This window comes from Arvicola amphibius, chromosome 11 (genome assembly GCF_903992535.2).
Source record: "Arvicola amphibius chromosome 11, mArvAmp1.2, whole genome shotgun sequence".
In the NCBI taxonomy this organism is placed as follows: domain Eukaryota; kingdom Metazoa; phylum Chordata; class Mammalia; order Rodentia; family Cricetidae; genus Arvicola; species Arvicola amphibius.
In genome coordinates, this window is record NC_052057.2 from 23,506,714 (window position 1) to 23,522,491 (window position 15,778).

Genomic DNA, 15,778 nt, shown 5'->3' on the forward strand with positions numbered 1-15,778 from the left:
CGATCCAGGGACTGCCATTCCTGGCCGCAGCCGCAAGTACCATCCACTTAAGTCTTCTGTCACTTAGATTTGGAGAAAAGAAGAAGGGGGCGGGTTCTTGGGTAAAATGTGGGACAGTGTTTAGGAGGGAAAGCCGGGGACAGAGTGGATGTCACGGTGTCACCTCAGTTTACCACACGTAAGTAAGATATAGAGACTTAACAGAAAAGTAGCCTTATGCCAGAAGAAGCTTGGAAGAGCTCTTTCATGGACCTGAAGAAAGTTCTGGAATTTTCTACCTGGAGGAATATTCTTTATTAAGGCTATGTCTCCCACAAAATAAAGACCCTTTCTTTGCACCAGAGTAACAGAAAAGAATTCTATTTCCATACTCCTTAGAAACACACACACACACACACACACACACACACACGAGCCTATTTAGGGTTTCTCTTATGAACATGTGTATAGGGCTGAACACTTGGAACTGGATAACTCAGGGTACTCAACTGTGAAGAAGGCTCACTTTTCTCTCTCAGCAGCCACAGATTGCCTGTATCTCTTCATTTAGGGTTGAGGCCTTATGAAATTTCCCTATCTATGTTGGCAAGTCATCATTATGCGAGTCTTGTTTAGGCAGCCACATTGTTGGGATTTCATGGGTGCAGCTTCTCTGCCACATATAGAAGACACTGCCGCACAGCAGATGTTTCTGCTCCCTTTTCTGCAATGTCCCCGAACCTTAGGTGTACAGGCTTCACTATAGAAGTAACAACTATGACTATGTACACCATTGTATACACGGATTCTCTAGAATTTGACAAGGTTTGGGGTCTCTGTGGTTGCCTCTAAACAGAAATATTCTTAAGGAAACCCCATGCCTGTTTCCTTGCACCATAATGACAGCTAGCCTGCTCCTTTTCTATCTTCTGTATTAATTCACTCTAATGATTCCAGTCCCCTTCCGACTTCCAATCAGTTGACAGTAACATAAGCACGATACTGAAAATTTCTCTCTTCTGAAAGTTAAGGTTCAAGTAGAAGGGTAAGGGATGGTGAGTAATTTGAGTCTCAAACTGAAACGTCTTGCTCGCAAACCCTGTACAGTCTCCATTATTCAGAGGTAATCTGACCTTAAGAAAGAGAATCATGTAAGAATGAACCCTGATCGCATGGCAAAAAAGTTATATTAATAAATCAAAACGTTAAACAAAAAGAATACCTTGGGTCCTGTGTTTGTCAGGAGTGGGCTATGTGTAGACTGTGTGGGGTTGATTTTTATGGAGGAGGGAGTTTTGGATCTGAACTTTGGTTCCCATCTCAGAGCATCCACTTGGAGTATCGGGTAGAATCACAATGGAAGACATCAGATGTATAATTTTCTTTTTACTTTCTTTTAAGTACCTTGGAGAAACCTGGCATCTAGGATCCTATGAAGGGAAAATTGAAGCTCATTTTACATCTCTTTTATAATAAAAAAAGACATAAACATTGCTTGTCTCTCAGGGAATTATTTCATTCTTTCCCCTCCCTGGTGGATTTCATAATTAAGCCTCACTGAAAGAAAAACTAAAAAACTCGAAGACAGATGTGTTATTTCCTGACAAGTGCATTGAGCTGTGCCTTTGTTGTTTCTGCAGTCTCTGCGGACAGCTGATCCCAATGCTGCATTTGTTTAAGGACCAAGACATTTTGTTGCGCTGATGTTCTGGCCTGCGATCTCTGCTGCTGTCCTCATGAAAAAGCAATGCCATCGATCCTGAGCCCAGTGTGAAACTTTCGAGTACACCTACGCACACCTGCCTCCCCTGCTTGTAGAGATGTCTGGGGCTGACCCTTCCTCTGCATTTGCAGGGAGTGTGGAGAACGGAACCTTTCTGGAGCTGTTTCCCACGTCGCTGTCCACATCGGTAGACCCGTCCTCGGGCCATCTGTCCAACGTCTACGTCTATGTGTCCATATTCCTCAGCCTCCTCGCCTTCCTGCTTCTGCTGCTGATCATTGCTCTCCAGAGGCTGAAAAACATCATCTCCTCCAGTTCCTCCTACCCGGAGTACCCAAGTGATGCTGGGAGCTCTTTCACCAATTTGGAAGTCTGTAGCATCTCCTCTCAGAGGTCTACATTTTCAAACCTCTCATCGTGAAGGAAATGGAAGGACAGGCCAAGCGATCATGGCTTTGGTTTCTCCAGGCAGAAGGAGCTGCTGCATGAAAGAAATGATCACTCTGGTAGCTGTGTTTCCCACTCTCATGCTTTATTTCTCTTCTGCTCAGGATGCGTTCTGTTTGTGAGAGGAGGCGCCAATGCTGACAGAAATGTACGTAAACGTTGAGGTGTGGGATTCTGCCCAAAGTTCTTGGCCAACCTGGAGGCTGGTCAGCTTGTGTTGGACACCACAGACTCAGCTGAGTGGACTGCTGGGGATGCTGGCTAGAGGCTCTTCCAAAGCCCTGAGACTAACTGAGCCAGTAGAAATGGAACAAAACAAGAAGACTGGTATTTTCTGTATTTAAAAGATAAGGCAGAGATGATATATAAGAGACGAGAGAGAGAAAGAAAAACTTAGATTTAACACACAACGTTTCCAAATGGAGGTTAAAATAGGCTAGATGTTTTTCTTTAATTTCACCTTAGCAAATGTCACACATGATGAGAAGTCACTTGGGAACATTCTGGGGGAGTCGAAAGCTTCAATGGCACAAGGAATGTGTGTCGTGATGCAGCTTGCACTGCTTTTCTGCTCCTGGGTTTTCTCTTGGCTCGTTTTGCAGTCCTAACGCTCTCCAGCTCTGGAATCCTCTGTGACAGTTGCTGCTGCTCTTACTAAACAAAGAGGCACAATTCATTTTTATTTCCTCACTATCTTTTCCATCCAGTAGGAATTAAACATAGAGAAATATCTGTTCGGTTGTATTTCATCTAGTAATACTCTTAGCGGTTGTGTGATCCTTCACTGAGTTCTTCTCTAAAGCCTTACTACAGAATAGCACTGTCTCTACGGAGGCAGGCATTTGCTTATTTGCTCCTGTTAGTTTGTAAACCTTAGGGGCTATATTGCTGATACTGTGCCACACTCCGTGAACATGACGAGCCTCTGATAACTTCTTTGTGTTGACATAATACTCTGCACTGTGTTTCTAGGGTGAGAGCTTATACTAAAAGCTGCAGACATTGCAGTTGGGTTGCTGCAGATCCTTCAGGGCTGCAGGAAGGTACTGCACTGAGGCCAGGCACGGGTGTCCATGCAACGAAGCATGGTGGTAAGCACAGGCATGGTATGTATAGTATGTGCAGGGAACCGGGCAAAGCCAACCACAGCTTCTTGTGGATAGGATTTAAACCCAAATTTTCAAATAAACTGTCCATAGCCTGAACACTGAGTTGAGGACCCTTGAGTGCCGCTGTGCCAATATACAAGTCTTTCTGGGACAAACCCTGCTGAAAACATTTACTGATCTTAAACACTGGAACTCCAACACATCTCCTGGGTGGACTGTGCAGTCAGACCTCCCCAGGGACAGGAATGGGAGAAAGCGTTCAGCCTTCTACAGGCCTTGCCTGATATTTTAGACGTGTGGAGGTTTGGGAAGGAAGATCAAAAAGCGGCTTCCTTTGTTTTGCTCCACAATCAAATCAGGACCCATTTAGCTGCTTACATATCGAAACCATTCACAGACACCATAGGACCGGTACAGATGCTGCCCTCAAATGTGCAGTGAAAATCTTGCCTCTGCTGTCACTTAAAGTGTAGAATCTTAGACTAGAGAAGTTCTCCATTTGGGGTGCTTATAGCCATTCTCTGAGTACTGTGGGCACATGTGTACGTGTAACTATTTACACACAGTGTGTACACACACACATACACACACACACACACACACACACACACACACGTCTGCACGTATTTCCAGGAAAATGTTGTGTGACCACCATCAGGATTACAGAAGCACCTGTAATGTCACTTCGACGCTTTTGATTATTCTTGTACTATTTTGGTTCTGAGGTTACTGGGTAAAGAGATTTTAATAAACACAAAGACAAACATTCCATTTGACAGAGAGCCTGGCTAGGTATTGTCCTGTGGAGGTGATGTTGTATTCTTTTCTCCTGGAAGAGATTCAAGGACTTTAGACAGGAAAACCACTTCAGTCAAATTCGCTCGCCTCTGCAGGTGTCCTCCCCAGCCACATGATTCTTGCTCCCTGTGATAACTGGATAATTTCCAGCAAGACTCAAAGATGGAAAATAGGCGTCACCACTACACACTGTACAAGTTGAGATGAGTTTGCCTTGTTGAGAAAGTTCAGAGAGACTAGAGAACAGGAATATGAATAAAGAAGTGGAGTCTGTTGGAAACCTGGCTTCTTCTTTTGTTCAGCAATTTACTCTCCCTAGAGAAGGCACTTTGCCTGAGAGTTCTATGTATGTCTGTAGTTACATATTAGCCATGTGCTAAATGCCTATGGGGACGGGAGAGATGACTCAGTGGATAAAAGGGTTTGCTGCTTTTCCATAGAACCAGAATTCAAGTCCCAGCACCAATGTTGGGTGTATCACAACCACCTGTAACTCCAGCTCCAGGAGATTCAATGCCCTCCTCTGGCCTCAGTCACACACACACACACACACACACACACACACACACACACACACACACTGCACACATAGACATTTTACTTAGTGTATCTATGGAATGTGTGGACATGTTTATAGGCATATCACCCCTAGTTTTCTTTAAAGGAGGATCAACAATGTTTGACCTAGTGCCATCCTCTCCTCCTCACTCCCTCTTGGAAGTGGGGGAGTCTCAGATTGGCCTAATGAGAAGAATCATTTCACAGGAATGCATGGAAACTTTTTAAGTTCCTAACAAATCAAGCATCTGAAGATCACAGAAGGCCCCAGGTGCAGAGGAAGAGGAGGAGGAGAAGGAGGAGGAAGAGGAGGAGGAGGAAGAGGAGGAGGAAAAAGAGGAGGAGGAGGAGGAAGAGGAGGAGGAGGGAGAGGAGGAGGAGGAGGGAGAGGAGGAAGAGGAGGAGGAGGAGGAGGAAGAAGAGGAGGAGGAAGAAGAAGGAGAAGGAAGAGGAGGAGGAGGAAGAAGAGGAGGAGGAGGAGGGGAAGGAAGAGGAGGAGAAAGAGGAGGAAGAAGAAGAGGAGGAGGAGGAGGAGGGGGAGGAACGGAGGAAGAGGAGGAGAAGGAGGAAAGTGTCCCTCTTCCCCACATGTCCCGGGAGTAAGGCAGTACATACGGCTCACATACACTTTGGAAGAGAACTTTCCTCTCGGGCACTGCCCACCTGACGGCAGCATCTCCATTCTGAGCAGTGATCCCCCCCCCCCGCCACCCACTCACAGTCCCACTTCAGCCTCCTCTTCTGCTGGAGTGTGGAGTCCAGGCCCTTCCTAAGCATGGGAGAATGCTACTACCATGATGGGTTTGGAGGGAAAGACAGGTGGGCAAGATCCTGTCTCTCTCGTCAAATCCCTTTGTTCCTACAACTCGACGTTCACGAGATGAAGCATGTGTAGCAGGCTAGAGGATTGAAGGGTTTATATGATGAGGCAAAAAAATGTACATTGTATACCAAGACACTCCCACAGCCTAAAGGAGAAACACAAAATGACTGGACAGTCAAATCTTTAGACAGACACCAGGTTCGTGGATGCCCTGCCTTGACATCAGCTTCCCACTTGTCACCAATACCAGGTCCCACCTTTCCATTCTCCGTTGCAATGTCCCTTGGGGATACATCTCCATCAGTCCAATGCACAGCACCTCATCCTTTAGCTAAGCCGTGTATCCAAGAGAGATTGGTCCATGCTGTTTGTGGGAAGACTAAGGGTAAGACACCACCTCATTCTTAAAGTCCTCTCAGCTCAATTTAACCCAGCCTTCCATGGCAAACAGAATGTTACTTCTCCCTCATGTATAACCTTCCATCTCAAAACCATGCCCAAGTCATTAATACTTTATGAAATGCTTCCTGTTCATACTGATTTTGATTGTGACTCTAATCATTCTTCTGACAGCAGAGACCACATTAAACCATCTCAAATACAGGTTTTCTTCTTCTTAGCTGGAGTCCACACTCTGAAGGAAGTATGCCATCCTGAACACTATAAGAAATGTTTGGTAAGTATTTGCAAAATAGATGAATGCACCATTTGGTACTGAATAGAGCAGACAGATATAGTTCCTGCTCTCCTGAAACATATATAATCTAGTGAAGGAAGGACTCAGAAGAACATGAGAAAGAAATATGCACAGTTGTAGTATCCTTGAGTGCAAATGAGAAAAAGCAGTTGTGAAGTGACAGACCCCAAGGGCAATTCACTTAGGAAAATGCTTGAGAGGTGCCAGAAAGAGTGTTCTCTGAAAAGGGAAGAGAATACACAAAAGCACTGTAGTAGGGAGAGCCTTGGCTCTTGCAAGCAGAACCATTAGTGCTGGAGTCTGAGATATGATGTGCGGAGGTGGGTGGTCCAGGTCAAGCAGGGGCTTATAAGTTTCATGGTTGAAATCTCTTTGTGGGAAAGCAACCAAAGATGGACGAAAAGTGCTAGTCAGACACATGCTGGATGGGATACGGGAGTGGGAGGAGAGTTTTTCTGTCTGATACAAATACCTGCTCATCTTCTAGCCATGGAGACAGCCTGAGCTGAGAGGGAGCTTCCCACACAGCCCATTCCGCCTACACTAATTGTTTCCAATCCTACCACCCCTCTCTCACACAGATAAACACACACACGTGTGTGTATCCACACACATGCGCGCACACCTTCTTACACTCCCCCCTCCTCTCCTGACTTGTCCCCATTTGGCCCTTATTTAAAGTCTTTCAATCATTTTCAGTGCACACTGGGACTCACTCTTACTCCAGTATTTTTAACATATTGTATGACTAATGCTCCAACAAAACTCTAATGCCACAGTAAAGTTGCAGCATTAAAAGTCTTGCAAAATCCCATTTCTAAACAAGCTATTGTTCTGTGTACCCTAGAAAGCCCACCGCTTATGATTCCCACCTCCTGGAGCTAGATGATATTTTTGAGATGTGTCTCCTTGGTTATCTGCCTGCCCTGTTAATTAATGCTAACCTTCTTAGAATGTGGGATCAATCTATAAGGGGATTTAAGTCCATAAGCTCCAGGTGTTCCCTCTGTGACCTCAGACAACATGTTTTGAGGCCCCAGGTCTTGATAAAATGAAGAAGTAATAATGTCTTTAAATGCTGTGCAGATTCAGAGACAGCCATATGTGAACTGGTACCCCACTGTTTAGTACATGGTAATATATGCATGTGTCAAGCCAACATCACTTTGAACATTTGGCTTTGGGGGTTCAAATCTTCCCACTGTTTCTTCTTACCGCCAACTCTCTCTGTTTTTCTCCACCTAATTTTTCTCCCCTTCTTCCTTGGCAACCCTAAACTACCTTTCACATGCTGAGCCTTCTGCCCTGCTGACATCTTCTGGCTTTAGCCTACCACTAGTCTGAGGCTCCAGCATAGGTATATGGGGAAATACAAAGGGCTTTCTGAAATCCCTTCTCCCTAGGGATCCGCCCACTTATTCAGCCTACCCCTTCCCATGGACCATAGGTGATATCCATGGCTCTCATGCCAGCAGAATTGGTGAGGAAATATCCAAACTCAAAGATGTCTGTTGAGTACCCTGCGGTTCAGAAAGCATCACCAATGTGCTGGGGAAAGTGGGGGTTACAACAAAACTGGCACTGACTCAGGGAAAGTCATGTGGGGTAAGGTGCTATGCTCTTCAAAATTTTTGTCAGAGAAGCTTTTTTTTTTGTAGTGGGCAGGGGTTAATGCATACCCAGAACTGCCATAGCATAAGGAGTCAGTGACTGAATGTTTAGCCCTAACAGAGCATCTGTATCAGGCCCCTACCAAGGCTCAGGGAACGCTGTGGGAGAGGATGCAAGAAGAATGTCAGAGCCATGGGATGAAGAGAAGTGCAGTAAAATGCTACTCATGTCTACATCACATGGCCATTGCACCTACGAACGCATAGAAGTTGTGGTGGTTGCCTGTACAAGACCTGCGCAAGATCAAGCCAGTCAAAACTTCTGCCTGAGTGAGGGAGGGACTCGGAGGCTACACACCTGAATGAGGACCTATTGGCAGTTAATGGATGCTGGGGATGGGAGAGTCATTTTCCCATGGGGATATGGCCCCTGGTAGGTTGTCATTCTCCATATGGGCAACATAACTAGACTCAGTAGGTTATAAAAAGAGGATGTTAAGTTGTGAGGTATGCATGTTGGGGGAGTTTTAGAAGGAATTAGAAGAGGGATATATATTTATATATAAACATAAGAAATTTTCAAATAGTAAATGGAATGATATCTTTAAGTTAGTAGAGGTGTGTTTCTTTCCCCATCTCTGAACCTGGAGTCGGGCTGTTCTGGGATTGTGCTAGGACTACAGACTCACTGGATCTGTGGGGGCCTGGGCCTATGGGTTTGAATCCCTGATTATTAGAAATCCACTGCCGCCGATGTAATAAGTCAATCAAACCGAATTGTTAAATCCAGCTTAATGAACAGAGCAAAGCAACTCCTGAGTGACTCTCAGGAGAGTGGGAGGGGAATCACTTGGCAAATAATAGCTACCATTGACTTTTGAAATGCTTTCTCAGGGGCAGAGCCTGAAGAGGGAGGGGAGGGGCTGCCACTTTACACTGGGGGTGGAAATTGGAATGGGAGAAGTGAGACCTTAGCAGGGACCCCAAGCTGGAGATGCCAAACATTCCAACCTTTTGGGTATATATGGAATGAAGAAAAACAGACAGACATATAAACACATGAGACTGGGATCAGGTGGGGTTCTCTAATGCTCCTAACACAACCTGGAACTTCAGCATATTGATTAGGTATAGCATGGGGGGCCTAGCTAGTCTTGGTAGGAGGTCTCTGTAGGGGAACAGACTGAGGCTGTAAACATCCAGGAGCAGGAAGCTGCAGTTGATGCTCTTTGCACACACTGATCAATGTTAGCTCATAAACACTCAGACTTGAGAATCCTGAGAAAAGATTTGACATTTCCCTCAAGCTTGGCCATATGGGTAATGGCTTTGCCAATTTCCCAAGGGCCAATTGACCTGAAAGTCCTGCTGTGCCCATATCAAAATACACATTGACTCACTCTGGGCTTCTTTCATTCCCTACACAGAAAGTCAGAGTCTACTCCAAATGGCTGGCTATCTTGTTTCCCCCTGGATTTGAGCTTTCTTCTCAGATGTGGAAAACCTGAAGGATCATCTTGCTCCCTGCCCAGTCACTCACTGACATGAATCCAGACCTAGCCACTTTCAAGGCGTTGTAGGAGGAGGCTTGTTCGTTTCCCAGCCAACCAGACTCCCAAAATAATCACACAGAAACCATATTATTTAAATCACTGCTTGGTCCATTAGCTCTAGCTTCTTATTTGCTAACTCTTACATCTTAGTTTAACCCATTTCCATTATTTTATATTTTAACAAGAGGTTGGTGGCCTACGGGCAAGGTTCTGGCATCTATCCCTAGTGGGGGTTCATGGCTTCTCCCTGACTCTGCCTCCTTCCTCCCAGCCTTCAGTTCAGTCTTCCCCACCTAGCTCTGCTCTGCCCTATTACAGGCCTAAGACAATTTCTTTATTCATTAATGGTATTCACAGCATACAGAGGGGAATCCCACATCATCAAGGGATGGAACTGCCTTAGGGAAGATGGGGAATGCTAACCTTTCAACAGATAAACTTGCTCAGCTGTTTTCCTTAATTTTTGGCCACACACCAATTTTCTCCAGAGTCCCTCTTGTGATGGAGGAGTGTCTATGTGTTAATTTCATTGGCTAATAAAGAAACTGACTCGGCCCTTTAATAGGATAGAAAATTAGGTAGGCGGAGTAGACAGAACAGAATTGTGGGAAGGAGTTGGGGAGACGCTTCAGGCAGTCGCCATAGTCAGTCGTCATGCTTCTCCTCTCCGAGATGGACACAGATTAAGATCTCTCTTGGTAAGCGATCCACCTCGTGGTGCTACACGGATTACTAAATATGGGTTAAAGGAAGATGTGAGAATTAACCACTAAGAGGCTGAAACTATGGGCCAGGCAGTATTTAAAAGAATACAGTTTCCGTGTAATTATTTTGGGTAAAGCTAGCCGGGTGGCGGGACACAGCCCTGATGCTCCTCCTACACTCTTGTAATGATCTGTCCTGTCCCTTTAAGAGATAAGCCACGCCCACTCCCCCCCCCAAGGCAAGCTGATCTTCAGCTTCCAGCCTGAGTCCCTTCCTTTTCTGTCTTCCTCTCCCCACTTCTCCCCTTCCCTCCTTCTCTTTCTCTGTTTCTCTCTCTCTCCCTCTCCCCTCTTCTCCCCTTCTCCCCTTTCCCTTCCATAACCCACTAAATAAATATCCACCATCACTCTGCATGGCATGCCTACCCATCTGTCTCTCACCCACCACATGGATCCCTGCCTGGGACCAGCCACCTTCGGAGACCTGCAGCCTGTCTGATGCCCACTGCTGCTGCTTGGGGACCCGCAGCGTTTCTGCCACTGCAGCCACTTGGGGATCTGCACCTTTTTATTTTTACCATTACACCTCTTCCCCAGTGTTTTTTCTAAAGGGGGTAACTATTGACAGTAAAACAATGTCCTGTTCTGCCTGTTCCCATTGCTCCCTCTTACAGCCAACTGGAATCAAATCAACTGGGACAATCTGGAAAGTCACTGTTTGATCCAAAATGCTTCCCCCACATCCGATTCATCCTTGTCTTCATGGTCAGGAGGATCTCTAAGAATATTCAGGGTCTACCATTTTGAGGCACTCTTCTGGGACCAACAAGGTCCTCTTGCCTACTACATCTTAATTCTTTCAGGTAGCATTTAAGACCTGAATTTGGGTTCACTCTAGTTGTCAAGACTCCTCCCCACTAGGACACCTTCACGTAGAACAATGTCCTTTCTGAAGGGACACAGCCCACTGGAGCATGTGGCTCTGGCAGGCCTTGCCTTTTTTCCCCATTCCTCTGCCTTGCTAAAAACCACTAGGTTACATTCCTAAAACTAGCCACCAAGGTCTATGCCTTTATTTGGCCATGTCCTCCTCCTAAGGCTGACCACAAGAGTCCAGCAATCAGAAGTCTCTCTGGTTCACCTAATTAACATGCCCAATTAAAATTAAACACCTTGTCCTAACATAGGGCTCCCCCTTTACCTTTATAAACTGCCATTTTCGTATGTACCACATCAGTCTCCTCTCTGTTCAGAGGCAGACCTTTGTCCCTCTAGGACAAAAACCTTTTCCCCCTTCTCTTGTCCCCTGTCTCCTTTACCACTGCATCCTAGTTGATTCTAATACAGTCCGTCCCTTCTCCTCCTCTTTAAAATTACACCTGCAAGGTGATTTGCTGCTGTTTTTCTGCCTGAGTTGAAAAGCAGCCATTTTAACTTTTCTTCCCCGTTTAATAAAGGATTTCTGTGAAAATAGGTGTTTAGGAGTGGTTTGTGCCTAATCCAGGGTCTGGGAGGAAGACACATTGTGCAGGCAGGGAGGGGAGTCCTCCTGTACTTTCTGATTAGGGTTGTTCTGGTCTCTACCCCACTGCTTGCCTTCGTCCTACTTCCCCACCAATGGGAAGGCCTTCCTCCCCTTTCAGGTACTCCTAACAGTTTCATCCGTTAAACCTGAGAAACAGAAGAGAAAGAACAGTTCCACAGTTTTGAGCCAAATTTGAAGTAAACTAAATACTGACCAGGATGATAGACTCTGGCTAGTACCATTCCCAGGTCCCCAGATAATGGTGACAAGTTGCATTTTGCAGAGGCTTATAAAAGCAAACCCATATGGCCAATCAAGGGCAAACATACATCCTGACATTTTCCTTCCACGTAATTCCTGCCCACATGTGATCAAGCACATCAGGTGCTGGTGAGTCAAACAAACCTTAAATATGTGGTTTGTTATCTCCTATAAACAACAGCCTCCAGCATTTCAAAAAAAATCTATCCTAGAGTAAGGATTCTTACAGGTTAGAGCCATTTTTGTTTCTTGGATCTCTTAGGCAGTTAAACTAAAATAAAGTAATTAAAACATAAAACACACCTTTAATCCCAGCACTCAAGCAGTTAGGCAGATCTCTGTGAGTTCGAGGCCAGCCTGGTCTACAAGAGCTAGTTCCAGGATAGCTAGGGCTACACAGAGAAACCCTGTCTCGAAAAACCAAAAAAGAAAAATCCACAGCTTTGGTTCTTACACATCCTATGAATGAAACTTCCCTTTCAAGGAAGTGTCCAAATCTTTCAGCCCCTGTCAGCCTCTCTCTTCCTGATTATTGACCATCAATGTTAGATGATAAGTCAGTAACTTACTGTCCTGTGAACAAGGGAACTAAATGGAAGAATTCAAATGCTCCCAAAACACAGAAAATACAAATTTTAAGGAGATGAACACGCTACTTGCCATAATTTTATTACACATCTTATACATGCATTAAATCATCCCATTAATATGTACAAAGTACATGTGGCAATTAAACTAAAGGCCAGCTAGATAGTTTGGAGATAAGGGTCTATGACTTTGCTGTTCTTTATGAAATCTATGTTGGGAAGATGTCTTACGTCGATGTCAGTATTCTTCATGCAGTAGTAGAGATGACACTGAAGTCTCCATGCCTGCAGAGGGGCTCCTGAAGTCTGGTGTCCTCTGGTGACCATCAGATCAAAGTCACATTCCCATTCTTTCCCCAAACCTGCTTTTCACAGCACACCCTCAGCAAATGCAAATCTACACTGTTGCTCCACAGAAAGGCTTCTTCAAACTCATTCAGTGTTACCCAGAATTTGATATTTGCCTCTGGCAGATTTTCACTACTTTCTCAGAATTGTGCAATTGATTTGTGATCCATGGCCTATTGAAAGTGTAATGAGCTGAAGAGAAGAGTCAATTGATGGGGACAGGTGCTTATGGCTATAGGAGCTTTGAGATTTGGTCATTCCCAGATCCTTTAGGTCCACAGCGAGCCTGAACTAAATTCATGTGCTTGCTTGGCCTGAAAGCCCCTCTGTGACATCAGAGGGCACCACGGCAGAACTATGTGCTTTATTGACCATTTGAGTAGAGACACTACTGAAGTAAACAGAAACTTGGGGTTCTCAGTTTAACTCTTGAGGCCCCACTCCTCAAAGGCTCAAAGAAAGTTCAGGCCTTTCTTCGATGCTCTGAAGTCTTTCTTCAATCATTCCCAACATTAGAATTAGCTTCTCCCTTGATTTTTATTCTAAATGTTAATTATACATTAACTGAGGAACCAGAAATAAACGGCATTTTTATTTTTGGTTTTCTGTGATTATTTAGGTCTCTTTCTTCAGAATGAAATCATTTCCTTCCTGCCTCATCAGAATATGGCTGTAGACCTCAGCTAGATCTCAAAAGAGAGGCACCACTTCACAGCTGAATGTGTGCTCCCATTGCTTTTACCCCCACTTCTTCGTGGAGTGCTATCCCTGAGATTCTTGGAAACCATGTGCCCATTCTTTAAAACCAAGTTCAGCTATCCTTCTCTCTAAGCCTTCCCTAGCACTAAGCCTCCTCTTCAGCTAACAGCACTTGCATGGTTCTTTGAAGTCACAAATATTTATTGAACACCTACTTTTCATAGTAACTGTAATGGTAAAAAATAAAACCAAATGTTATGGTAAAAATAAAATTGTGCCATTCCCTGAGGGGCCCAAGGGACCCATAGGCCATGAGGAACAGTGGGTCCCAGGCAGGGAGCTGTGTGGCAGGAGAGAGACCTTGGCGGATCAGTTGGTCCCAGGAGGAGTGAGAGACAGAGACGGATAGACACACCACACAGAGAAAGTGGTATTTATTTAGTGGGTTGTGGAGGAGAAAGGGAAAGGAGGAGGGAAGGAGAAGGGGGAAGAAGAGAGAGAAGCACAGAGAGGGCAAGAGAAACAGAGAGAAGAGGGGGGAGAGGAGAGAGAGAAGAGAAGCTACCTCTTCAGGGGAGAAAGGGAAAGGAGAGAGCTCAGCTAAAAGTGGAAGATCCACTTGCCTCAGTGGACTGGGGGGGGGGGGGGGGGAGGCAGGGTGGGGCTTTTCTCTTTCTCTTAAAGGAACAGGACAGACCATTACAGTAACCTCATGCCTTTGACATAATGCAGCATGTGGACATCATCCACTATCCTTTTAACTTCCTGTCTTTCTCAGCTTTAATGTGCCCCTGTCCCATGTCTATCACAGAGTGAAGGCCCAGTAGAATGAGTGACCATCACAGAAAGTTTGCAGTTGCTAAGCAATTACTTGAGGGGCAGATTGATTCTGTGCCCGTGGTTTTAAAGCAGAAATTCATTTAAGCTTCTAGCCCCTGGCAATTGGAAAAATGAAACTCACGGGGAGATGGGTAGTGGTCCAGAGTCCAAAGTTTGAACTGAAATAATTTGTGTGACTCCCACCTGACTTCTCTCCCTTCCCCGTTGTCACTGGCTCATGTGATCCACATTTCTTCCTGATAGCATCTAAGTTCATCTCTCTGGTTCTATTATTCAGTGCTTTCTAGCCTACTCTGGTCTGTCTTTAACAGAACCTCCAGCTTGACCTTTCTCTGAGCTTAAAATTTTCCAGTGATTCTCTTCTCTCTCTCTCTCTCTGTCTCTCTCTGCCCCCCCCCCTCTCTCTTTCTCTCTCTTCTCTCTCTCTCTCTCTCTCTGACACACATACAGGGTCCAGCTAAGATTTGCCATAGTAGGCAAAAAAACCTGACTAATTGGATCTGAGGGTAAACAGAATAAATCAAGTTGTGTATGCTTCCTCTACATGTTCTTTATTCCTTTGGGCAAAGAAACAACGAGAATAAGGGGGAAAGGGGGCCGATCTCTACCAGGTTTTTAGTTTTTACAGACTTGGCTAAAAAAAATTCCATTGGCAAAACAATGATAACACATGCATTTTTAGAATCACAAAACGGGGCAGGTAGAACCTGACAAGGCAGCATTCCAGAACAGGTGACACCACCCAGGAAGGAGCCAGCATCCAAGGGGGAATACCTGACATTCCAAGCCCTTCACCCACACCCAGACCTATCTGTCTGGTAAGGGCCCTGTCTTCCTGTCCTTTTGAAATTCCTCTGTGGTCTGTTAGCAGATAATTTTGGAGGACTGACTTTGTAGATTTGACTGTTAAAACAAAGTGATATTCCCTCTAAGGCCTCTTGGAGTGAGGGAATGTGGGAAGGTCATTCCATTGCCCCTGCAGGAGAAGTTATACTGCTGAGGTATTTGGGGAATGAATCCCATTTTGAGGGGAGAATCATGGCCTCACAAGGTTTTTACAGATTTGACAGTGACTTTTCCAAAAGACAAGTGTTCCACAGCTCAACTGAACAGGTTACTCCATGTGGATGTGTACCTATGCATGTCCCATGGATCTGCCCATTGGTCTGTTAGCTGTACATTTACTGTACAGTCTTGTGGGCTTCCACACAGCCCTTCCTTTCCTGTCACTGTCACCCTCTCTCCAGCCATACCCACTGTGGAAGCCCCCTAAACACTCCACTCCACCAGAGCATTGTGTCTGGGTGTATGGTGCTCCTTTTACCCACTACAAATGTGTCTGTGCCCTTGGCTTTAAGTTGGTCAGCTTCCCATGGCTACAACAAAACACCTGAAATCAACCATTGTACTAATTACTCTTCTTATTGCTCTAGCCAAAACACCTGACAAGAAGCAACTCCTCTGGGCTCACAGCTTTAATACAAGTCCAACCAGTCCACCGTGTCAGGGAAGACAGG

At 45.2% G+C, this 15,778-nt stretch overlaps 1 protein-coding gene across 1 annotated transcript; it reads left to right on the forward strand.

Annotated features, from left to right (window-relative positions):
• The first annotated feature begins 1,799 nt into the window (after positions 1–1,799).
• Positions 1,800–2,384, forward strand: Sertm1 (serine rich and transmembrane domain containing 1). The gene has a single exon (XM_038348403.1). It carries the CDS (start codon positions 1,800–1,802, stop codon positions 2,121–2,123), a length of 324 nt encoding a protein of 107 aa, XP_038204331.1. The 3' UTR covers positions 2,124–2,384.
• Positions 2,385–15,778: the final 13,394 nt, after the last annotated feature.

Excerpts from the sequence above, each read along its gene's own strand:
- Sertm1 (XM_038348403.1), top strand. The coding sequence starts at position 1,800 with ATGTCTGGGGCTGACCCTTCCTCTGCATTTGCAGGGAGTGTGGAGAAC.